We start from the raw sequence: 26645 nt of genomic DNA on the forward strand, positions 1-26645 counted from the left end.
CCGACATTCTTAGTGGATGGGGGAAGAGCCCTCTGCCCTGCTCATGCCTGTCTACCTACTGTAACAATAACTGGCCCCTTTATCTTGTTCTCAGTCTTAAAGGAAATGCTTTTAATTTTTCACCATAAACTATGATGTTTATTTATTTATTTTAATGCTTATTCTTTATCAAGTTAAAGAAACATATTCCTATGCCAAGATTGCCCCTTCCCCCTCCCCCGCCCCTCCCCACTTCTTTTTGAGACAGGATCTCACTTTGTTCCCCAGGCAGGAGTGCAGTGGCATGAGGTGGGCTCACTGTGACCTCAACCTTCTGGGTTCAAGCAATCCTCCGACCTCAGCCCAAGTTGCTGGGACTACAGGTGTGTACCACCATGCCTGGCTGATTTTTGTATTTGGTAAAGATGGGGTTTCGTCACGTCGCCCAGGCTTGTCTCAAACTCCAGAGCTCAAATAATCCACCTGCCTCAGTCTCCCAAAATACTAGGATTACAGGCGTGAACCAGCGCACCCAGTCCCAATGCCAAGAATTTTTATCATAAGTGGATATTGAATTTATCTAAGGGCTTTATGCATCTTTTGAGATTTCTATGTGATTCCCCCCCTTCCCCGCCCTTTATTGAACTTGATGAATCCTATTAATTTTTTGTTTGTTTGTTTTGAGACGGAGTCTTACTCTGTCTCCAGGCTGGAGTGCAATCGCGCTATCTCGGCTCACTGCAACCTCTGCTTCCTGGGTTCAAGTAATTCCCCTGCCTCCTCAGCCTCCTGAGTAGCTGGGACTACAGGCGCGCGCCACTACACCCAACTACTTTTTGTATTTTTAGTAGACATGGGATTTCACCACGTTGGCCAGGATGGTCTCGATCTCTTGACCTCGTGATCCTCCCGTCTTGGCCTCCCAAAGTGTTGGGATTACAGGCATGAGCCACCGCACCTGACCTAATTGATCTTTTTTCTTTTTTTGTTGCCCAGGCTGGAGTGCAATGGCGCGATCTCGGCTCACTGCAACCTCTGCCCACCATGTTCAAGTGATTCTCCTACCTCAGACTCCCTAGATCTACCTTAGCCATAATATTTTATCTTAGTAGATTAGGTTTGCTATTATTATTTAGTGTTTTTTCATATACGTTTATGAATGAAACTGGCTTGTATTTATATTTTTCACACTTTATCAGGTTATGGTATCAAGGTTATACGGGTCTCATAAAATGAGTTAGAAGTGTTTCTGGTTTTGTTGTTCTCTGGAAACGTTTGTGGAAGATTGGAATTATTCTTTGAATTTTTGGAAGCACTTGGGTAAAATCAACAAGGCTTTTTATTCTCTTCTTGGGAAGATTTTTACTTACCTACTAATTCAGTTTCTTTAAATGCTGTGAGACTCTACGGATTTTCTGTTTCTTCTTGAGTCAGTCTTGATAAGTTATATTTTCTATAGAGTTATGCATTTTTAAGTTTTAATTTTATTGACATGAAATGCTTCACAATATATTCTTAATCTTTTTATTATCTGCAGCATTTTTTTCTCTGTTTTTTTTGAGACAGGTTCTGACTGTGCTGCTCAGGCTCATCTTGAACTCCTGGCGTCAAGCAGGTCTCCTTGCTTCAGCCTCTCTAGAGTGCTGGAATACAGGCTTGAGCTACTGCACCTGACCTGCAATAGTTTTTGATAAGCCTTTTTTGTTACACTTAAATTATTTGCTTGCTCCTTCTCTCTTGTTTTCTTGTTCCATCTTACCAGAAGTTTGTAAGTTACAATGTGACAGGATTCTTTTGAAAGAACCAAGTTGGTGTTTCTATTATGTGGAAGTTTTTTAATGGTATTCATTATTGGTCTTACCTTTATTATTACCTTTCCTCTAGTTTCTTTGGATTTATTTCCCAGTGCTCTTATCCTTATCTTCTCTGTACCATTTAATAGTATTAAACCACTTCAACCTTGTAGCTTTCTCATCCCTGGCTCCTGAAACACGCTAGTCTTGGTTTTAAAAAAACTGGTTTTAGATGTAGGGGGTAAAGGCACAGGTTTGTTACATGAGTATATTGCCTGATGCTGAGGTTTGGGATTTTAATGATTCTGTCACCCAAGTAGCAAACCTAGGACCTGTAGGTATTTTTTTAGCCCTTGCCTTCTCCTTCCCTTCCCAGTTTTGGAATCCCTAGTGTCTGTTTCCATCTTTGTATCTTATGTGTTTAACTCCCACTTAAATGTGAGAATATGTGGTATTTGGTTTTCTGTTCCTGTGTTAATTCACTTAATGGCCTCCGGCTGCATCCGTATTACTGCATGGATTTCGTTCGTTTATGTTTGCACAGTATTCCATGGTGCATATGTACCATATTTTCTTTATCCAATCCACTGTTTTGGGCACCTGGGTAATGCAGGTGTCTTTTGGGTAGAATGATTTATTTTTCTTTAGGTATATATCCAGTAATGGGATTGCTAGGTCAAACGGTAGTGCTGTTTTTAATTCTTTGAGAAGTTGCCAAACTGCTGTCCACAAAGACTGAACTGATTTGCATTCCCACCAACAGTGTGTATGTGTTTTTTTTTTTTTCAGCCTTGTCAACATTTGTGGGTTTTTTTTTTTCTTTTACTTTTTAATAATAGTCTGCCTAGTATGAGATGGTATCTCATTGTTACTTTGATTTGCATTTCTGATGATTAGTGATGTTGAGCATTTTTTCATGTTTGTTGACTGCTTGTATGTATTCTTTTGAGACATGTCTTCTTTTGCCACGTGTCTGTCTTTGCCTGCTTTTTAATGAAGTTTTTTTTTTTCTTGTTGATTTAAGTTCCTTATAGATTTTGGATATTAGTCTGTTTTTGGATGCATAGTTTGCTAATATTTTCTCCTATTCTGTAGGTTGTTTATTCTGTTGATAGTTTCTTTTGATAGTTGGTTTTGGCCCCCAGTGTACCTATCTCCTCAGTCCTGTCTCTTTAGTTTAATTAAATCCCAGTTGTCCATTTTTATTTTTGTTGCATTTGCTTTTGAGTACTTAGTCATAAATTCTTTGCTTAGGCCAATGTTTACAAGAGTATCTCCTAGGTTTTCTTCTAGGGTTTTTATAGTTTGAGGTCTTACATGGAAGTATTTAATCCATCTTGAGTTAATTTTTGTATGTAATGAGAGGTAGGGGTCCAGTTTCATTCTTCTGCATGTGGTTAGCCAGTTTTCCCAGCACCATTATAGGGTGCCTGTTTCCCATTGTTTATTTTTGTTGACTGTGTCAAGGATCAATTGGGTGTAGGTGTGGGGCTTTATTTTAGAGGTCTTTACTCTGTTATATTGGTCTGTGTATCTGTTTTTGTACCCATACCATGCTGTTTCATTACAGTAGCCTTGTAGTATAGCTTGAAGTCAGGTAATGTGATACTTCTGGCTTTATTCTTTTTTGCTTAGGATTGCCTTGGCTATTCAGGCTCTTTTAGGTTCTATATGAATTTTAGAATAGTTTCTTTCTAATTATGTAAAAAAATTTATGTTGGTAGTTTGATAAGACTAGTGTTGAATCTGTAGATTGCTTTGAGCAGTATAGACATTTTAATGGTACTGATTTTTCCAACCCTTGCACATGGAATTATTTTCTATTTGTCTGTGTTGTCTGTGATTTCTTTTAACAGTGTTTTTATGTAGTTCTCATAGATATCTTTCACCTCCTTGGTTAGATGTATTCCTAGCTGTTTTTATTTTATTTTATTTTATTTTATTTTATTTTTATTTTTATTTTTATTTTAATGGCTGTTGTAAATGGGATTGTATTCTTGATTTGGTTTTCAACTTGAACATTATTGACATATAGGAATGCTACTGATTTTTGTACATTGATTTCGTATCCTGAGTCCGCTGAAGTCATTTATCAGGTCTAGGAGTCTTTGAGCACAATCTTTAGATAATTGTACTTCCGCTTTTCCTGTTTAGATGCTGTTTATTTGTTTCTCTTGCCTGATTGCTCTGGCAAGGACTTCCAGTACTATGTTGAATAGCAGTGGTGAGAGGGACATCCTTGCCTTGTTCTTAGGGGAAGTGCTTTCAACTTTTGACTGTTTCATATGATACTGGCTATGAGTTTATCATAGATGGCTCTTATTATTTTGAGGTATGTTCCTTCAATGCCTAGTTTATTAGGAGTTTTTATTATACAGGGATGTTGGATTTTATTGAATGCTTTTTTCTGGTTCTATTGTGATGATCATATGGTTTTTATTTTCATTCTGTTTACATAGTTAATCACGTACTGATTTATATATGTTGAACCACCCTAGCATCCCTGGAATAAAGCCCCTTGATCATGAGGAATTGACTTTTTGATGTGCTGCTGGATTTGGATTACTAGTATTTTGTTGAGGATTTTTGCATCTATGTTCATCAGGGATGTTGGCCTGTAGTTTTCTATTTTTGTTGTATCATTGCCAGATTTAGGTATCAAGATGATGCTGGTTTCATAGAATAAGTTAGGGAGGAGTTCCTCCTACTTGATTTTTGGGGGATAGTTTCAGTAAAATTGGTACCAGCTCTTCTTTGTACAGCTGGTAAAATTTGACTGTGAATCTATCTGGTCCAGGGATTTTTTGGTTAAGTTTTTTGTTACTAATTTCGTTTAACTCGTTACTGATCTGTTCAGGATTTCTGTAAACACGCGAGTCTTGAAGGGTTTTTTTCTACTTTTCTAACTCCTCCTTCTGTTTCTCTGTGTCTTCACATCTCCTAATATAGGTGCTCCTATTATGTCTCCTAATGTAGAGTGCTCCTTTTCTCCCAGGCACACAAAACCAAGTGCTATTTGGTTTCGGCCCCCAATGTACCTACCTCCACATTTCTGTCTCATACTTAACTCCCAATTGGGGTATGTGTGTGTATCTGTTTCTCTCTCCTTTCCTTTTAGTTCAATTTAGGTCTTTATGTTTTACAAGAATAATTTCCATGTAATAACTACTTTCTTCTACTCCTCACCTCCCAGTGGAGCCTCAGTTGCTACAGTAAAAGAGGTTAACCTGCCTTAGCACCTTAAATTCCTCTATTTATCTGAGTAGTTGTCTAAGTATTCTTTTTACCTTACTACCTTTGAATACTGTTTCGTGTTCTGTTATGAGGTGGTAAGTCCAGTGTGGCCACAACGGGAGACATAAGAAAAGCTCAGAAAAACAAAGTTTATTATACTCACAGGTCCTAGAGACAGGAGGCACAGCGTACCATGCAGGGCCACATGGGGGAAGACACCAGAGTGGTGAGGGGGCAGAATATAGGAGTGAGTGGAAGGTTTAGGCCACTACCTTTCCTGGGGTTTTTAAGGGGAATAGTTAGGCTGTCACCTTTTTGCAGTGGCATGATCGTAGCTGGTTGCAGCCTCGAACTCCTGGGCTCAAAGGATCCTTCCTGCCTCAGCCTCTGAGTAGCTGGAATTAGAGGGGAAAGCCACCCACTGGCTCTAGGCCACTACCTTTGTTGGAGTTTCTGTGGGAAAGTCAGGACAGAGTAAGCAGTTTAGGATTGGCTAACTTCAATAATTTTGGAGGGCTTTGGGACCACCTAGGGGTGGTCTCTAGTTGCCTGGTACCTGGCCCTAGGATGAAGGCAGAATATTGCCTCTAGAGTCTGATTGAGGAAATTTGGCTCTAGATTGGTTAGTTTGTGTATCAAAGACATGCTCCTGGCTGGGCCCTTTGCTGTCTCCAAGAATTGACTAAACCTGGGAGGGGCAGTCTCTCCCCAGCCAGAAAGGTTTTTATGATGTCAAAATATCATTTATTAAAAATGTAAGAACATTTTACAATACAGAGACCATGCCTTCAGCTCATCCTCCCCCCAGAGGCAGAACCAGGGCACTTAAATACTATTACCAGTAGACCATTGTACCAGGGATACTAGACATCAGTCTCTCTGTATTATTTAGTGCTTTGTGACTTATAAGCAGCTTTGATAGCATTTTTATGCAACTTGAAAGTGGAACCAGTATACAGAATTTCCACAGACTCCATGAGAGTGAAATATTTGGTTCTCGAAGACCTCCTATTAGTACTGTGTTAATCTTTTAAGTGCTTGTCTCTGTTTTTCAAAATCTCATATTCTTTTAGCCTTGTTGATTTATTTAATATATCTTGAGCATGTTTCTCTAATGGTGAACAGTCTCTTTTTCCTCCAGTTTTATTGAGGTATGATTGACAAAATAATACAATGCCGTACTATCTTAAAATCTCCGCAAAGGTACTGATGATCCTGCATAGGGATAGAGATAGCAACTAATGACAAATGCACAACTTTGAAATAGTGAAACTTCTACGTGTAGCTTATGGAAGTGACTCTACTTGACTAGAATGTCGTCGTGGAAAAAAATAAGAAAAAATAAAGGAGGTGACTCTAATTATATTTTATTTTCATGCAAGTTTTCAATTACTTGACACAAGCCTGCACTCAATTTTACTAACTATGTATGTCTAAGTAGTTCTATAGTTTTCTATTTGTGGAAGACTTTAGGAAAAAATAGAAGAAGCGATTTTATGAATTTTTAGAAAGTGAAATATTTATACATATCTTTTATAATTATCTCAAGGAAACAAATAGGGCTCTGGTTCGTGTGCTATACCTAATTATTCATTCTTATTTAAGTAATATATCTGCCAGAAATTAGGGTGTGTATATTGGCAGACGTTAGCACTGTCTTAGAAACACTGCTGTAAGGTTCTAACTTTGTGCTCTTCTGACTGGTCTGCTCTGGATGTGTGTGCACACACAGGTGTAAGGATGGGAAGATGGGGTATTTGAGTGGTAGGAAATGGAAGTATAGAACCATATCCATGGTCTAGACAATTCTTACAGATACCTGTGGTCTGTTATATTTTATTCAGTACATGATGTTCTGACTTTTTCTAAATAATAACCAGATATAGTAATTTGAAAACAATGTATTATAATACCTTAGAAAATATTTCTGGGTGTTAGGGTGGCCTATCTTTCCATAAATTAGCCCTATTCTAATATCAGATCACAGCAAAAGTGGTTAAAAAGCGCTCGCATAACACTTTTATTTTCTTTCTTTCTTTTTTTTTTTTTTTTTTTTTTTTTGAGACAAGTTGTACCTCTATCACCCAGGCTGGAGTGCAGTGGCGTGATCTTTTCTCACTGCAACCTCCGTCTTCTGGGCTCAAGCCATTCTCGCTCGGCCTCCAGAGTAGCCGGGACTTCAGGCGCGCACCACCACACACCACACACCTGGCTGATATTTTATAGAGACGGGGTTTCACCATGCCGCCCAGGCTGGTCTCGAACTCATAAGCTCAAGCCATCTACCCACCTCGGCCTCCCAAAGTGCTGGGATTACAGGCATGAGCCATCACACCCAGCCTCGCATAACGTTTTGAAAAATATAATTATAGCAGGGCCCTTGCTAATGAGATACATGCAGCAATCTGTTGTTTAGGATTAAAGGAATTAGTACAGCTATTGTTTTCTTTATGCTTATCATGGAAAAGGTTGCTTTTTGCATCAGATTGCTATTCATTAAAGTGTTTGGAGTTAATAATAAGTCTTTCTTGCTCTTGGCAAAGTCACCAGTGAATTTCTTCTGTCTAGCCACATATCAAGTAAGCTGAAAATAGAAGAGAGCCTCAGGGTCTCTTTGAACTCTGTTCCTATGCTAGCTGCTCCAGTCGCTGCATTCACATCTGAATTTTCACACACTATCTTATGATTGTAATTTATTATTTATATTTTTGTTTCTGTTTCTTAAGCTTATCAGTGTTTGTGTACTTGTCATGCAGTCCTGCTTTTAGAAGATAAACCATTTTACTGTGTTTCCTTTCTTTTGAATCCCTTCTCCTTGGAGGTATTTAGGAAAGTACTTATGCAAAATAGGTGCCTGATGAATGTTGGTAACTGAAATCTAGTGCTTTATTTCATTTATTTCTTTTAATAGTTGTAATTATTTTGCTTGCTTTCTAGGCACACAAACCAATGGTCTGGACTTTCAGAAGCAGCCTGTGCCTGTAGGAGGAGCAATCTCAACAGCCCAGGCGCAGGCTTTCCTTGGACATCTCCATCAGGTAGGAATGTTCTGCTCAACCATCAGTGAGAGTGAAAGATAGAGGCATAAAATACTGGGGCCTGAGGAAGTTATTTCAGAATGTGGAACCTTTTAACTTATTTAAAGCCTAGTGCTAATTATGTGTAATTGTGTCATTCTATTTGGTTAGTATGAAATCCTATAGTTTAGTTGAGTGTAGAGTCATTGACTCCACAGGTGTGTGGGAAACAAAGGAATTCCTTGTTGTGAATGGAATGTGTATAGTAACTGGTTTGCTGTTTTTGTAAGTGGGTATCTGTGGCGGCTGCCTGATGGTAGAAATTATCAAAATCATCCAAAAAGATGTAGCTACCATTGCCTGAGACCTGCTGTAAAAGGCTCTGAGCTGCAAGCTCATTTCTGTCCTCTAAAACAGTTCCAGACCATGACAGTTGATTTGGGCAACTACTCAGAGGCTTTTGCTTGCCCCGCCCCCTAGTTTGAGGTTCAAAAGACTCTGCCTCAACTTTGTTAGCCTGTGTCACAACATTTTTTCCCTGGGTCTAAAACAGACCATGAATTCTGTTCATTCATGTTTTAGCTATAATGTAGAGGGAACGGGAATAAAAAAAACAAACACTGGTACTCAATAGTTTTGGGATATGGAAGCTGATTAAAAATGGTAAACAGTGAAAACAGTTGGGAGCTAGACTATCAGAGTATCTCAACCCCTTGACTCATGTTCACAATTATATATTAGAGCAATTATATATTTTGGTGGTCTACATGTGTTGATAGTGATGGTGCTAGTGATGATGCCTAATGATGGTGATGGTAGTGATTCAGTGAAAAATCCGTATGGTCATAAGACCTCCCAGGTTACATATTAACATATTAAGTTACTGAGCACTGAATATATACATCTTACTAAAGTCTTTTCATCAAAATATTTCATCAGACCACCTAAACTATAAAAGAAATTCTTCTACTTGAAAACAGGTAAAATCCTGGAAAGCTGTTCTAAAGCCCATTTATTTGTTCACAGACTCAAAGGGATATCCTGTAGGCAGCAGTTATCATCTTCTATTAGAGTGAGGCCTAATGGAACACTTTTGCTCAGGCACATAGCTTTGTTTGTATCTTTGAAATGGAAAAACTTTGACATTAACTTTCAGATAAAATATTAAGATAAATCAACATCTAAAATGGATTTTAAAATATTTTAAATATATCCTAGAAGAAAAAAATGTTTTCATGTTGATTTTTTTTCTAAGAACATATTCAAGCCTCCACTAATTTTTCTGGGTTCCTAAGAGGAATAGCATTTTTGACAGAATTTAGTCAATTGTTTGGACCTAGTAAGCATCTTTATCTGGCTTAAATATGTGATGGTCCAAATGTATTAAAGACTCCCTGAGGGCGCACAGATGATGTGCAGTTTTCTCCCCACTGGGTCCAAATTCCGAGATGATTGCAACTCTCCCTGTACCAGCTCCGAGACCTCTAGATCTGGCCACTGATTACCAAAGTCATAGACCCTTCAATACCACCCAGACCACAGGACTGCAAACCAAAGAATTTTACTTGAAATTGCGACACCATTAAATCTCCCATCAAGACACAAGTCCTTGCATCTGATTAGATACATAATTAACAGTGTGACACTTGCCATCTATTTCCAGCTCCCTTTTTGAGAGAATTAGCACCTTGAACCTTTCCTTACCATAGTTATAATATACATACACAAAATAGATGGTTTTAGGTCTGTTGCCCCATTGACTATAAGTTCCATAAAAATGGAAACCTTTTGTTGTTTACCTGTGTCCCAGCATTTACCAAAGAACCCCATGATACAACAGGTGTTCAGTAATTATTTGTTGAATAAATTCATAGATGACTAAATGGTCAAGTATGAGACTACTGAGGAAGAAATGATTAGCTTAACCTGTACAGTCTAAGACATTTCTCTCAGGGTGATTTTTGAGCTGAGTCTTGAAGGGTGTTAGAAACTAGCTAAATGGAGTTGGTAAAGGAATGCTCTCTCTTTATTTTTAACTTCCTATTTTTAAAAAGCTTTCAAATCTATAAGAGTTACAACAATAGAACAGTGTTCATCTGAAAGCCCTTCCCCTAGAATCACCAGTTGTTACTATTTTACCGTATTTGCTTTATACCATATGTGTATATGTATGTATGTACACAAATGTTTTTTTGAGATGAGGTCTTATTATGTTGCCCAGGTTGATCTCCAACTCCTGAGCTCAAGTGATCTTCCTGCCTCCTATACAACTATGATTATAGGCGTATACCATGGCACCGAGCCAAAAAAAATTTTTTTTGCTAAGTCCTTTGAAAGTTGCAGACATTGTAACCATTTACTTCTAAATACTTCAGCATGTTTTTCATAAAAACAGCATTCTCTTACAAAACTACAGTGCAAATTTCAAATTCCAGAAACTTAACATTGGTGCGATATCATTTTCCAATATTGGCCCATATTTATATACTTCCTGCCCACAATCCAGTCCATACTTTGCATTTAGCTGTCATGTCTGTTAAGTCTCTTTAATCCAGAACAATTCCTCAGCATGTCTTTGTCTTTCATGATATTGGCATTTTTGAAGAATAGAGGCCAGCTGTTTTATAGAATGCCCCTTTAACTTGAATGTGTTTGATTGTTCCCTCAATGGCTGAATTCAAGTTACGCATTTTTGAAAGGAATACAAGAGAAATGATGCTGAGTCCCTCTCGGTGCATTCAGAAGCCATATCATATTGCTTTGTCCCATTATTGTGATATTAAGTTTGATTATTTTATTAAGGTAGTGTTGATCAGATTTGTCCACTGTAAATACGTTTTTTTGCCTCCTGGTAGGTAATACTCTGTGAGGCAGTACTTTAAAGACTGTATAAATATCCCGTTCCTCAACAAACTTTTACCCTGAAACATAATAAGTAAAAACCACATAAAATTTTTATCTTCTTCAAATCTTTGTTCCTGAAGCTCTTTCCTTGGGCTCTTTGACTTCTTAGCCTTTAGGCCTTAAACATATTATCTCTTCAGGTAGGCCTCTCCTGATTACACTGTATTTTAAATGTGTTCTACATATGTCTTCAGATTTGGGTTTTTTTGTTTTTGTGTTCGAGGGTTCTCATCTACTAACAGGACTAGCAGTTTCAAATAAAGGACACAGTAGTCAATGCATTTTAGCTCTTAACTCTTTACTGAGCTCCATACCAACATTTATATTTAATCTCAGGACATCTTGATGCTATGTGGTATATACAAAATGAAACTCATTATCTTCTCTGTCCCTGTTAGTGGTACTAACATTTTCCATTTGCCCAGATTTGAACCCTGGAATAATGTATGACTCTCTTCTTTTCATCTAAATCCAGGCAGGATCCTTATGTAGTACATTGCAAAGACTTGCATGTTTCCTACTTTTTATTCCCACTGCCACCATTCTAGTTTAGTTTTCCATTTATTCTAGCCTAGTTTATATTCTCTTTCTCCCTTCTCAGTCTTTCTTTGTTTCAGGACAGCAGTATACACCAGTTATTTTGTAGTGTTTCTCAGTTTGGGTTTGTCTGATTTTCATCGTGATTAGATTCAGATTCTATACTTTTGTTAGGAATGCAGCATAAGCAATGCTGTATTCCTCTCAGTGCATCATAGCAGAAGGCATGTGTCTCCTTCCTGATGACTCTTGTTTGTGCTCACTTGATTATTTGCCAGGTTTCTCCAATGAAAAGACACTATTTTACCCTTTGTAAGTATTAAGTATCATTGGAGACATAGTTGAGAATATGTAAATATCCTGTTACTCCTCAGATTTCTCACCCATCAGTTATCCATTGATGACTCTGCCTAAATCATAGTTCTTATCATAGTTGCCAAATGATGGTTTTCTAATTCCATGTGTATCCTTATTTTCACATAACCATGATTTGAACTTCCTGAATGTATGAAATGTTTTGACAGACATTTATGTGTGGTTTATAGGATAGATTTCTTATTTCGGCTAAGAGTTTTAAGTTATGATTATAAATGTTTTAAGGACTGGGCTGTGTGGGTGTGTAAATATATTTCTACTCTGGTGTATACATGGGACATTTGAAATTAAAATAAGTAGATGGTTCTGATTGTTTCTAATAATAAATAATGTATATAGATAGCTTATTATATGTTCTTTAACACAATGTGGAAGATTAATTAAATTTTTAGAATCTAAGCATTCTATGAATACAAACAGAATGTTATATAAGGAACATTCAATACAAGTGTGGCATGGCTGATAGTGTTCATTTAGTGTGGGAAAACGTCTTCAAAAAAAGATTAACAGCATTTTTCTGTGGGACCGGTGGCAGTGGGGTAGGGTGGGTTGAGAAGGGACTTAGCTTGTTCATAAAGTTTTAACTCAGTAAGACAGACCTCTTTGTCTTCTCAGTTCTAGCTCGGTGACACATAGTAGACTTAAAATATTTAGTGATGACAACCCCTTGTGATGAATGTCAACAGTATTAAACTAGAATTTCCCCTGATTACTTATAGGTCCAACTCGCTGGAACAAGTTTACAGGCTGCTGCTCAGTCTTTAAATGTACAGGTAAACTGGGACCTGGGATTATGGATCAATCTTTTATTTATTTTTTCTTAAATTTTTCTAATTTTCTATAGTGAGCATATATTTTATGATAGAAAATGCTTAGAAGTATTACCTTTTTAAAATTAGTGAATCTCGTGAAGATTCAAATAATGATAATTATTACCATTAATGAAAATCAATTTTATATTCTGCTACTGTGCATGAACGAGAGATGGACAGGAAAAGTCTGCTTTCCAAGTTTTATGTGTAAGTTCAGTAAAAATGTTTCTAAGTTATACTGCTATAACACATACCTAAACACACAGCCTGAAAGTTCTCTTAAATGCCAGTTTGTTTCCAAAAGGCTTGTTATTTATCGTTTTTGATGTCTTAGGGAGACCTTATAGGGCAGAGGAAAGAACACTGGACTGTTCACAAAAGTGTTCACAAAAACAGTTTGACCAGGTTTGCATTCTCATTCTGCCACTGACTAGCTGTCTGACCTTTGGCAAGTCACATAACCTCCTTGGGTTCAGTTTTTCTCATCTGTACTTAAGTGGGGACATTTATAAGATTGCCAGGGTTCCTCTCCACCCTAAAATATTAGGTTTCTAATAATTGTAATTAAACCTGTTCATAGATATTGGTAGACAGACAGTCAAAATGTTAAAACAAATCTGGCCACTTTCCTTCTTTGAACCATATGGCAAAACATACAAAGTTCAAGTGTTAGGCAGTGCTCTCTAACATTTCTATCAACCTGCTGGTTCCTTTCATTATAGTGTTTAGGTAACTAGCAGTCAAGAGAGAAAGACAGTATTATGGAAGATTGATTTCAGTGTTGCTAATGACTAAAGACCTTGGGTTGAGCATTTCATGAAACCCAGTTGAATATGGACCTAGTAACACGTGGGAACAAGGAGAGAAAAGAAAAAGAGATAATATGACCTTACTTTCTGAGGGAGAGGAGGCGGAAAATTGCCTTGGTTGCCATGGTAAACTTTCATCCCTTAGAGAGATGTTGGCAAACAGGCTGTATCTCCAGTGCAGAATGTTTACAGTCCTGCACTGTAATTATCTCTCAATGACTGGCAGAATTAATCAGAGCATTTATGTTAATTAGCCTTGCTGCAGTCCCTAAAACAGGTGGTGGGAAATATGCAAATCTATGCAGAATTTTAATGCTTTGCATAACCAGTTTTAATTACCATAAAATTTTCTCTTCGTGCCCCTCTCTCTTGACTGCAGCATTTTCTCTCTGAGCTTGTGTGTTAGTTGATGGGAGTTGCTAGATTTACCGTTCTGTAAAATATTAGGTGGAAAGTTCTGTGGATCAAGCGATCATTCTCTGAGGTGGTATATGGAGAAGTTTCAGACTGACCACCAGGTGTGTTAAAATATTGGTATGGAAGGTCTAATGTAGAGGTGAATTGAAAATGTGTTCTTCCCTTTACCCCCTATTTCTAGAGTTGAGGAACTGGGGGCTATGAAAAATAATCTATAAATTGGTGGGGGATGACTATTTATTTTTAAAAATTATAGTAGCAGCTTTGCTGGCATTGAAATTAAAAAGTCTAAAAACTTAGTATGTGAAACTAGGAAGATACAAAGAAAAGAAAGGAGGTAAACCAGAACTCATGACTGAGTAAGTCCATGGTTTAAAGAATTCCTAAAAGATGGGGTTTTAAGTACATTTCTTTTAATCAACTGTTTGCAATCTTTTATTTCCTACCCCACTCCACCTCAGTCTAAATCTAATGAAGACTCGGGGGATTCACAGCAGCCAAGCCAGCCTTCCCAGCAGCCTTCAGTGCAGGCAGCCATTCCCCAGACCCAGCTTATGCTAGCTGGAGGACAGATAACTGGGGTAAGTGTTCACTGAGAGAATTATAATAAACTTTTTCTGTGTCAGAACTGCCATTGGCCAATATCTGATTAGAATTTTTCACCATAGCTGGCAGTAGCATGGCTATGCCTGGCACTATTGTGTCTTTAAGGAACTTCCTACACTGTACGTAGCTCTGAAAAAGGAATTATCTTTGTCATAAGTTTTCAGGATATCTCTTGTTAGAATTGTGGATGCTCTGGATAAATTACAACTTTATTAAACCCGCGTTTCAGGTGTTGCTTCATCTTGCAATGGAGTAATTATCATATAGTTGAGATCATTACACTGAAAATGGCAGTTGTCCATTTGGCGTTAAGACATCACTGCAGGGTAGAAGTTAAAGAATGGATTAGTACCTGCAAAAGAAAAACTTTTTTCTTTAAGTTACTGTGTAATGGTCTAAAATAAAACATGTGGCTTCATATCCTAACTCTGCAACTTACCGTGTGCCTAATTACTTCATTTTCCTCTACCTCAGTTTTCCTTCTGTTAAATGGAGATACTAATAATACCCATCTTACATTATGTTGTGAAGATTGGAGATAATACTATAAAGCTTATAGAACAGTGCTTTGCATGTAGCATTCAACAAATGTTGTTTATTTTTATTCTTGATCTTAGCCAAAAGGCTGAGGTCTGTCATTTATTTTTTATTGTTAATAAATTGACCTGTGTGACTATATTAAGCTTTTAAGTTTTCAGCTGTCTTTTCTCTAAGGCACCATTCAAAATATTTTTCCAATGTTGAAAATGTGTGTATTAAATTATCTTTGTGGGGATTGGTTTAGGGCAATAGTAAGGAATAGTTATTATTCAATTCACATCGCATTAACTCCCAAGAATTTTCTGGGTTTTTTTTTTTCTGTTTCTTTTTTTTTTTTTTTTCCAGTTGTGTATTTTGTCAGTGGACAACTGTTTTAAGAACTGTTGCAAAATTGTTTACAAAAATCCCATCAGTAGAGATGTATGTATGTATATATGTTATATAAAAATTAAAGATATATCTATACTTTATATATACACATATCCCTTAAAGGGTTTTGAGTTTTTGAATGGTTTGGTTTTGAGCCTTAGGCCGGGCGCGGTGGCTCAAGCCTGTAATCCCAGCACTTTGGGAGGCCGAGACGGGCGGATCACAAGGTCAGGAGATCGAGATCATCCTGGCTAATCCGGTGAAACCCCGTCTCTACTAAAAAATACAAAAAACTAGCCGGGCGAGGTGGTGGGCGCCTGTAGTCCCAGCTACTCGGGAGGCTGAGGCAGGAGAATGACGTAAACCCGGGAGGCGGAGCTTGCAGTGAGCTGAGATCCGGCCACTGCACTCCAGCCTGGGCGACACAGTGAGACTCCGTCTCAAAAAAAAAAAAAAAAAAAAAAAAAACGGTTTTGAGCCTTATGTTTCTAATGCACAAATTGTGTTTGAATTCTTTTAGAGGAGGTTGTGGCACTAAGTGACTGTACATATACTTCAGAAAATTATGGTTCCATCTTATTTGATCAATCAGAACATGTCACCAAAAGAAAAGTAGAACACACTTACTGTGATTTAAGTGTGTTTGAAATAAGTTGCCTTATGAAAGCAAGTTTAAATATGCTGTAAATACATTTCCTACTTTACTATTTGGGTCTTGTTTTGGTGACTAGTGTCTACAATAGTAAGAGGGAGTTGGGATTCTAAGTTCCTGTGGCTGGAGCTTCTATTAAACCTGGGCATTCGGGTTCATTTGCATGTAAAGAGAACAGCTATCACCACCTGTTTCATAGAGATAATGTGTTGGGAAGGAGATGTAAAGTTGCAGAGACTCAATGCTTTCAATAACAGAAAAGATTGTATTAGGGAGGGGCCTGTAGGGAGACTTGTAAAAGAAACAAATGGAGCTCATATTCTTTAGTCATATCTTTGGACTTAATGGAAATGATGGAATATGGCAGGGATTCATGCTAATAGGAAGCAGCTGGGCCTTATCAGTTCTTTCCTTGGTTATATCCAGCATCCTTGTTCCTCATTCATCTGACTAATCACTTGCTGTTGGGTTGGGTGTAAATTTCTTTTCATATCCTGTCAGCGGTGATTCTTTTTTTTTTTTTTTTTTTTCTTGCTTACTAGTTAATTACTTCTTGACCAAACCCTAGGGCCCTGGACAAGCTTGAATGATTAAGTCCAGAGTGGGGACCACCATTTTAATTTAAATGTTCTGCTAGTAATGGTAGTTTGATCACTGATGAACATTTTGGCTGTCTGCTAAGCATGTGAAGTGGGGTCACTGGGGACTAATATCATTTGACTTACCTATTACAAAGCAGTTGACTCGCATTGGGAGACTTTCTCCTTCAACACTTTCCCATTATATGTTCTGATTTTGTTTAGCTTACTTTGACGCCTGCCCAGCAACAGTTACTACTCCAGCAGGCACAGGCACAGGCACAGCTGCTGGCCGCTGCAGTGCAGCAGCACTCCGCCAGCCAGCAGCACAGTGCTGCTGGGGCCACCATCTCCGCCTCTGCTGCCACGCCCATGACGCAGATCCCCCTGTCTCAGCCCATACAGATCGCACAGGTGAGTAAGGAACTCCAATAGCGGGAGCAGCAAGTGAGGAATAAAGTGGCAGGTTTTATTTAATGTTAAATTAACTTTTTGATTGTTAGTGTGGGGCCTTAACTGCCTGAGGAGCTCTGGATCAGTGAGGTAAGTGGTACCCTTCCTTACCACTGAATTAGAAATAATGTTTGTTTGCTTATTGTAGTTGATATTATAAACATATAGCTGATTATTTGAATAACTATTTATATTGACAATTCTTGAATAATTAGCTGGCATATTTTTGAAGCAGGGGATTACTGTATTTATTTTAATTAGCTAATTACAGCAGACATGAATTTTTTTCATGTGCTCTACGGTGAATGTTGCCACCCATGTATGAGAGAAACAGTGAGTAATCTCTGCTATGGAGTGATTAACATTGTGGAGAACATGATTGCATTAGAATGTTGTTTGGTTTCAGTTTTCACATTTTAGGGCAAAGTATCTAGAGATAATAAAAATTTATTTAAGAAGCGCTGGACATGGTGCCTCACACCTGTAATCCCAGCACTTTGGGAGGCTGAGGCCGGCAGATCTCGAGGTCAGGAGATCGAGACCATCGTGGCTAACACAATGAAACCCCGTCTCTACTAAAAATATAAAAAACTAGCCGGGCGTGGAGGCAGGCACCTGTAGTTCCAGCTACTCAGGAGGCTGAGGCAGGAGAATGGCGTGAACCCAGGAGGCGGAGCTTGCAGTGAGCCGAGATCGCGCCACTACGCTCCAGCCTGGGTGACAGAGTGAGCCTCCATCTCAAAAAAAAAAAAAAATTTATTTAAGAAGCATACACAATAGTACCAAGGAGGAAAATAAATAAAATCTTTTATCTCAGGAAGAGGAAAAAGGTATAAGTAGTTGTATCAGTAAAATATATGAAGAGTTATGGGTCTAATTGTTAGACAGCTGTCTTTATGCCTGTCAGAAAAGACTCAGAAATGGACTTAACTTGTAGCAAGAGTTTGACTAACCATTTAAAAAGAACTAACTATAAGAGTAGAGATATCAGACTAGTCTTTATACAGTCTTTATCAAGATAATGTTTTGATTTTGGCCACTTTCTCATCACCAGATAAATGTTTTTAGTGCCAGCTGTGAGACCTTATATGAACATTAGTCTAAATAAGATAACGTACATGAAACACTTTGAAAATTATAAAATAGTAGGCCAATGTAAGGTGCTATTGTTGTTAGGGATCAAATTTTTATATGGATAGCTATTTTTTGTTTTAAAAAATTGAATACTTTAGAACATGTGGAAAAGGGCAAAAGAATTGAATACTGATTTTTTCAGTTAAGTTAGATAAGCTGTTGTCAAATGTCATAAGTCATTATAGGCCCTTTATTGATGGAAATTCAGATATAATGTGATTAATTTTTATTTAAGAGAATATCAAATATTTAAAAACTATTTTCTCACTTGATTTTTAAAACTAGTCTTTATGTGATAAAAAACAGAAGTATATTTGTTCTGAGGGAATTTTAAAGAACCTTTGAAAATTAGGCTTATCATAACAATATATGTCAGTCCACAAAAATAGTAAGTAAGTTGCAGAGGCTCCAGGTTGCTTCACATGCTTTGTCAAGCACACACACAGCATACCCTGTTTGGAATATGAAAGCATGCCAAGTATTTACTTTTCTTTATTTGGAGGTGACAGAAATCATCAGCTGGAAGCCTTATAATTAAGTGAACTTTTATTTCAGAATCTCCAATCCATGTTTTAATTCCAATTTTTCAGGATCTTCAACAACTGCAACAGCTTCAACAGCAGAATCTCAACCTGCAACAGTTTGTGTTGGTGCATCCAACCACCAATTTGCAGCCAGCGCAGTTTATCATCTCACAGACGCCCCAGGGCCAGCAGGGTGAGCTCCTCCTCAGAGCTAATTAGTGATATACCAAGGCTGTTCACTGAATGTTACACATGCATGAACTACTGTCATTTTGGCCCTGAAACTATTAGAACAATGTTTTTTATTAAATTTTGGTTGATTATAAACTTTTGTTTAAGAAAAAAATATATATATATTTTTTGGTCATAAATACCACATTATTGAAGGTTGTCCTGAACTGCCATTCATCGGCTTAATCACTAAGGAAGAACCAAGAGTTTGGCCAAAAGTCTAAGTGAAATTATTCAACATGCCAAACGTAAATTGGATAAGTTGCTGCTAGTGTTTTAATTGTTTTTCATGGAAGTGTATTCAAAGAATATAGACTGAGTATTGAAAGTATGTGCTTCTAACCATTGTTTTTTAATTTAAGGAGGAAAGGCTTATAATAGAAACTACAAATTTTGTGAGTTATAAAAAACATCTTTGAGTCCTTTGAGTGGTAAATATTATATAATTAATATATCAAACAACCAATCGTGTGTAAGGTCGGTTAATGTAATCAGGGTGGAGAGTGTTGAGAGTATCAAGGCTTCAACCCAAGGAACATTAGTGCATCACTACTGATTCTTTATTATTTCTAAGTGGGTTTTTTTTTTTTTGCCTTTTTTCTTCTTATTCATTCCAAAGTCTTTTGTCATGAAGTAATTATTCTAGCATATGTTCAAGGTTCAAAGATGAGTAATTCAGTGTTTACTTGCAGAGAGTTCACAATTTGGTGACAGGGAAACAGACCTAAATTGTGTTAGACTTGATATGCACAGAATGCTATGGGAACCAAGCAAAGAGACCCCTGTAACTTTGTGCTCAGATAAGTCTTCACAGTGAATTTGGGAAAATGCATTCATAGGCTTACAAAAGGGAGCATGTCAGTCTTGGAAAATGAACAGCATTTGCAAAGCTTAGAAACATGGGGGAAAAATCAATAAGCTGTGTTAGAGAACTATAAGTAGTGCCTTACAATGGCAGAAGAAGTTTGCATATACAGGTAATAGTGAAATTTGAGCTCAGAAAGATTAGCAGAGACCAGATCATTAAAGAACCTTAGATAAGTTTCCAGGAGTTTGACCTTAAATCCTATAGCTTAGTGCTTCCTAAGATTGATATATTTAAGAGTCACTTGGTGGCCAGGCGTGGTAGCTCACACCTGTAATCCTAGCACTTTGTGAGGCCAAGACAGGCAGATCATGAGGTCAGGAGATTGAGACCATCCTGGCTAACACGATGAAGCTCCATCTCTACTAAAAATACAAAAAAATTAGCCGGGCGTGGTGGCAGGTGCCTGTAGTCCCAGCTACTCAGGAGACTGAGGCAGGAAAATGGCATGAACCCAGGAGGCGAAGCTTGCAGTGAGCCAAGATCGAACCACTGTACTCCAGCCTGGGCAACAGAGAGAGACTCCGTCTCAAAAAAAAAAAAAAAAAAGTCACTTGAGGGATTAGAAAAGTTTCCTGAGCCCTAACCCCAACCCCCCAATTATTTTTATTCTTATTTTTAAACTTTTAGGTTCAGGGTTACACTCAGGTTTGTTACATAGATAAATTACATGTCATAGGGATTTGGTGTACAGATTTTTTCATCACCCAGGTAATAAGCATAATACCTGATAGGTAGTTTTTTCAGTTCTCACCCTCCTCCCACCCTCTACCCTCAGGTAGACCCTGGTGGCTGTTGTTCCCTTCTTTGTGTCCGCAGGTACTCAAAGTTTTTATGGCTGTGTAGTATTCCATTGTGTATATGCACCACATTTTTTTAAATCCAGTCTAGTGTTGATGGATATTTAGGTTGATTCCATGTCTTTGCTATTGTGAATAGTGCTGCAATGAATATACGCACAGGTATGTGTCTTTATGGCAGAAAAATTTATATTACTTTGGGTATATATCCAATAATGGGATTGCTCTATCAAATGGCAATTCTAAGTTATTTGAGAAATCACCAAACTGCTTTCCACAATAGCTTAACTAATTTACATTCCCACCAGCAGTGTATAAGCGTTCCCTTTTCTCCACAACCTTGCCAGCATCTGTTATTTTTTGAGTTTTGTTTTTTGTTTTTTGGGATTTTAAGAGACGGAGTTTCACTCTTGTTGCCCAGGCTGGAGTGCAATGGCGCGATCTCAGCTCACCGCAACCTCCGCCTCCTGGGTTCAAGCAATTCTCCTGCCTCAGCCTCCCAAGTAGCTGGGATTACATGCGCCACATGCCCAGCTAATTTTTTTTTTTTTTTCTTTTTTTTTTGAGACATAGTTTCACTCGTTGCCCAGGCTGGAGTGCAGCAGTGCAATTTCAGCTCACTGCAACATCCACCTCCTGGGTTCAAGCGAGTCTCCTGTCTCGGCCTCCTGAATAGCTAGGATTATATGCGCCTGCCACTATCCCAGGCTAAGTTTTGGTTTTTAGTAGAGATGGGGTTTCACCATGTTGGCCAGGCTGGTCTCAAACTCCTGACTTCAGGTGATCTGCTCACCTCAGCCTCCCAGAGTGCCAGGATTACAGACATGAGCCACCACTTTTTTTTTTTTTTTTTTTTGAGATGGAATAAATAGGAAATTGATTCACAGGCTCCTCGTTCTTGCTTTATTTGGTTTGTTTGTTTGTTTTTGAGATGGAGTTCAATGGCATGATCTTGGTTCACTGCAACCTCTGCCTCCCGGATTCAAGCAGTTCTCCCTCAGCCTCCCAAGTAGCTGGGATTACAGGCATGCGCCACCACACCCAGCTAATTTTGACAATTTTTTTTTTGAGACAGTCTTGCTCTGTCAACCAGGCTGGAGTGCAGTCCACAATCATGGCTCACTGCAGTCCCAGCCTCTTGGGATCAATCAGTCCTCCCACCTTAACCTTCAAAGCAGCTGGGACTAGTGTGTACTCTCTCACCTAGCTAATTTTAAAAAAAAAAAAATTTTTTTTTTTTTGTAGAGACATGTCTTGCTGCGGTTGCCCAGACTGATCTTGAACTCCTGGGTTCCAGCAATCCTCGTGCATCAGCCTCCCAAAGTGCTGAGTTTCTAGGCATGAGCCACTGTATCTGGACTCACTTTGAGGAGTCTAATGTGAATGGCCCAATATCTTCCAGTACGAAAGTCTTCTGTAAACTCTGCTAAACCACAGATTTAATCAGAAAAGTGGCATTTCCAAGTTTGTATTTAATAAAGTTCGTGTTGAAACTTGGGTAGGAAAAACTGGTAAATAAGAAGGTAGAGGGGACAGGACCTGGTGGCCAGTTATATTTGATTAATGATAGGAAAGAGGTATCTAGGTATAATGCCTGGGTTTTTAGGAAACTACGAGGGTTGATAGGTTCAGAGGAAATATAATATATGTAGTATTAGAAGAGCCTTGGTGAAAGCAACCTTTTAGGTATAAAGGATTAAGTAGATTCAAAAGATACTGCATTTTCAGAAGTCAAAAACTGGTGGAGAGTGGTAGTCGCAATGGAAGAAAATTCCAAGAGGGAAGGAGAAAGTGACCTAGATGAGAAAGACTTAGGAAGGGCAATGCTAAGTGTGTTTATTAGATTTGTTAAGATGGAATGAGATTGCCTTCATTCACTTGCAGCAAAGCCAAGAGCATTGTCTTTCCCTTTTCAAATCTGGGACCTCATTTTATTTCAATTTTATTTGTCTCAAATTAAGATAGTAGAAATAATGAATGACTGTTCATTCTGATTTTTTGGTATTTGCAAATGTATATATATGTTTTTAAACCCTCCCCCAACTTCCAGACTTTTATAAGATTGGGAAAATAGCACAGATAATTGCTATGATTATATAACTGTAACTGTCTAGAATTTAATTTCAAGCAAGGGAAATCTAAGCCTTTTCCTCAACTGTTTTTCATGGGAAAATTCTTACTGACAGACTACTGAACTTGAGTCGTAATTTATTGGTGATCTTATTCTGCCCTATCTACTCTCACAACTAATTATGAAAATAATCAAAGAAATGTTCTTGGTTAGAAAACTGTTCATTTGAGTTTTGTTTGGGTTTTTGTTGTTTAGGTAAGGGAAGGTGGCAAGCATTGTTTCTTGTTTTTTGTTTTTTGTTTTTGAGACAGAGTCTCGCTGTGTCGCCCAGGCTGGAGTGCAGTGGCGTGATCTTGGCTCACCACAACCTCTGCCTCCAGGGTTAGAAGGATTCTCCTGCCTCAGCCTCCCAAGTAGCTGGGACTACAGGCGCCCGCCACCACACCTGACTAATTTTTTTGTATTTTTAGTAGAGACGGGGTTTCACCGTGTTAGCCAGGATGGTCTCCATCCCCTGACCTCATGATCCACCTGCCTCAGCCTCCAAAAGTGCTGGGATTACAGGCGTGAGCCATGGCGCCTGGCCAAGCATTGGTTTTTTAAAAGTTCTAAACCTCTATGGGCCCTTTCAGCCTTTTCAGCTGACCTTGTTTGGGGGTAAAACGTAAGGTTTGAATTTGTTTACATATCTGCTTTTGTCTCTTACAGATTGAACTAACTTTCATTGTTAAACTTTAAAGAAACTCCTATGTTGAAATAGCCTATGTTTAATAATGGGACTTCATTTCTGACCTTTGTGCTCTCTACTCTTTTTTTTTATTTATTTGAGAGGGAGTCTCGTTTTTTCACCCAGGCTGGAGTGCAGTGACCCAGTCTTGTCTCACCACCACCTCTGCCTCCTGGGTTCAAGCGATTCTCTTGCCTCACCTCCCAAGTAGCTGGGATTATAGGTGTGTGCCACCACCCCCGGCTAAATTTTGTATTTTTGGTGGAGATGGGTTTCACCATGTTGGCCAGGCTGGTCTTGAATTCATGACCTCAAGTGATCTGCCCACCTCGGCCTCCCAAAGTGCTGGGATTACCTGCATGAGCCACCATGCCTGGCCTTCTCTTTCATTTTTTATTATTGTTTTTGAATATTCTTTAGTCTTTAGCCTTTTCAAAACAGTTTTACTTAATTAGTTTTAATCGTTAACATAAAATACAGTTTTGTTTTTTTCTCTAGACTACCCTTCAGTATTTTACAAACCAGTAAAGTTTGATATTTTAATTAATTCACTCAAAAAATTAGTTGAGTGTCTGCTGTGTCATATAGTGCTCTAACAGTTAGGGATGTATTTTGAACAAGATGCAGGTTCTGCCCTCATTAAGAAACGTCAACTAGTAAACATGTAAACAAATGGTTTAGATAACAATTAGTACTAGTCAGGTAGCAGATCATAATCTAGTAATGGTTAACCTGAAGAAGAATGGGCGTATGGTCTGGAAAAGCCTCTCTGGAGAAGCAATATTTGAATTGGGAACTGATGAGGAAGGATGAGGGGGAGGTTACCACACCTAGAATCTGAATGAAGAGTCTTGTAGGCAAAGAAATGTAAAACACCTGAGATGGGAACAGCTTGACCTGATCTAGGAAAAGAAAAGCCAGAGTAGCTGGAGTTGAGTGAGTCAAAGGAAGTGGTAGAAGTTGAGACATGAGAGCTAGACAGGGCCAGATACCTAGGGCTGCGTAGATTTTATTCTAATTCTAATAGAAGGCCATGACAGCGTTTTAATTGGGAAATGATATGATTATAAAGATCACCCTAACTATTATATGGAGATTGAACTATAGGGAGACACTTGGGGAAGCAGGATGGTCATTTAAACTTCCATAAGCCTGCCTTTTAAGAAATGTTTGTAGTAATATATACTGAATTTTATTTAATCATATTTGCTTCAATATGTATTTCACTTGCCCCAGGACCGGCAAAAGTCAGGGTTCTTTAGAAAAGTTCAAACCTATTTAATATATTTATCTTATTTGTGACCTACATTATGAAATAAATATTAGTATCTTTTGATAGCTTAAATTTAGGCAGTGCTTAGTTACTTATAAATAAATGACAAATTATGTGGCTAATCTCTGGCAGGCTTAAGTGTTCTGGCTGTTTGTCCTACATATTCCAACATTTAATATATCCAAATTTAGTAACCTAAGGAAATCATAATTAGGAAGGTATTGCCTCAGATAATCTTATCACATGTTAAAAAAAATGGTAAAATCCCTTTTGTTTGGTGTGCTTTGTTGAATACTTTCTACCATTGCTGTTATCACAGCAAACATAATCTTGTATTTAGTATTTTAGCAACAGCATTTTATCTGAAACTCTGTGGGTTAAATCCTTAAATACAGACATTCTGGGTTGGTCCTCTATCAGGTTCTGAAAATAAAAAGCCATGTATGTATTCGAGTAATTGAGCATCTTCTACAAACAGAGAGTTTGTATTTCTCCTTTGAATGTCAGTTTGTCATCATGAAGCATTGGTGGCATTACATTATCAATTGTTTGAAACTAAGATAGTTCAGTGTTAGTGCAGATATTAATAGAATATTTTACATTTCAACTTTATTATCACCAACAGACAAATGTTTGATAAAGAGAACTTGAAATGCTTATTTTCCTCTGGTCCAACATATGCTGGCAGTTTCTAATGGATTCTAGGTTAAGAAGTTGAGCTCTTTTTGGAATTTCCAACTCTTTCTATCTAGAGTAGTTTTTTACTTTCATCCCACTCTTTCCTAAAATAAAGGATTGACCTATCACAGAGCTTATTCGGATTATGCTAAAGACATACCAGTTTTAATTTAATGTTTTATATCTTCTCTTCCAAATTGTAAAACAAGATTGAATGTAAGGCAAATAAGATAAATAAGAGTTTTGATACCAGTAACACTACCAGAGATCAACTGAAAATTTTCAGCTTATTTTCTAATTCTTTCTTTCTTTTGCCATGTGTTCAAAGAAATCTTTAATGTTTCTGGATAACATGTTTTTCTTCTACAGGTCTCCTGCAAGCGCAAAATCTTCTAACGCAACTACCTCAGCAAAGCCAAGCCAACCTCCTACAGTCGCAACCAAGCATCACCCTCACCTCCCAGGTCAGTTTTCTTCTATGGGGGCCGCTTTCTCTTATCATGTTGTCTGGGGAGATATTTGGACTTTTAATTTTTTTTAAATCTAATAATTCAGTCTTTGAAAACTGACCAGAAAATCCAAGCTAGGCTTAATCAGCTTAATAAAGCAATGCCAGCAAATCAATATAGTCTTTGAAAATCTTCAGAGTTTCTGTTTTCGTCTATGCTCATAAAGAATAACTGTGTTAGCAGTAAATGAGTAATGAGTTATAGCCATGTGACATCTCCCCTCACCATACTTGGCAGTAGATATTACCACTTAAACTGGAAACCTAGTTAGCCTCAGTTAAAATCCATTGTTACCCTTTACTCTTTCTCAGAAAGTGCAAAGAAATTTTGATCTCTGTATTTTCTTTTTTCTCAATGCTTTTATGGCTCTTTAACTCATTTCTACTAGACCATGTAAACACTATAATTATATAAAAACAAATCTTAGGCATAAAGAGGTTTAAGTTATAGACCTAGTTCCACTTCTTATCTAGCTGTTGCTTTGAACATGTCACTTTACCTCTCTGGACCTCAGTCTTCTCATCTATAAATTAGGTGACTGGACTGGCTGATCCTGAATTTCCTAGCTCGGACTTTCTTTGTCTGCAGTACGGAAGTTATCACTTAATACTAACACATTACCAGATGTGACAGAATTCAGCATCCATTTATGATAAGAACTCTTGCAAACTAGATATAGAGGGTAACTTTCTTAACCTGGTATACAGCATGTACAAAAAAAAAAAAGAAAAAAAACCAATATCATACCTAACGAAAAA

At 37.8% G+C, this 26645-nt stretch overlaps 1 protein-coding gene across 3 annotated transcripts in view; it reads left to right on the top strand.

Annotated features, from left to right (window-relative positions):
- POU2F1 (POU class 2 homeobox 1) overlaps positions 1-26645 on the top strand; it is a 185023-nt gene that overhangs the window by 126724 nt on the left and 31654 nt on the right. For all 3 annotated transcript variants that reach the window (XM_001088884.5, XM_028850084.2, XM_002802053.4), the window contains 6 exons: positions 7944-8044; positions 12559-12612; positions 14339-14458; positions 16848-17036; positions 18800-18926; positions 25748-25842. In XM_001088884.5, the coding sequence (XP_001088884.2) occupies positions 7944-8044; positions 12559-12612; positions 14339-14458; positions 16848-17036; positions 18800-18926; positions 25748-25842 (686 nt within the window). The remainder of the gene's footprint in view (positions 1-7943; positions 8045-12558; positions 12613-14338; positions 14459-16847; positions 17037-18799; positions 18927-25747; positions 25843-26645) is intronic.

This window comes from Macaca mulatta, chromosome 1 (genome assembly GCF_049350105.2).
Source record: "Macaca mulatta isolate MMU2019108-1 chromosome 1, T2T-MMU8v2.0, whole genome shotgun sequence".
Classification (NCBI taxonomy): domain Eukaryota; kingdom Metazoa; phylum Chordata; class Mammalia; order Primates; family Cercopithecidae; genus Macaca; species Macaca mulatta.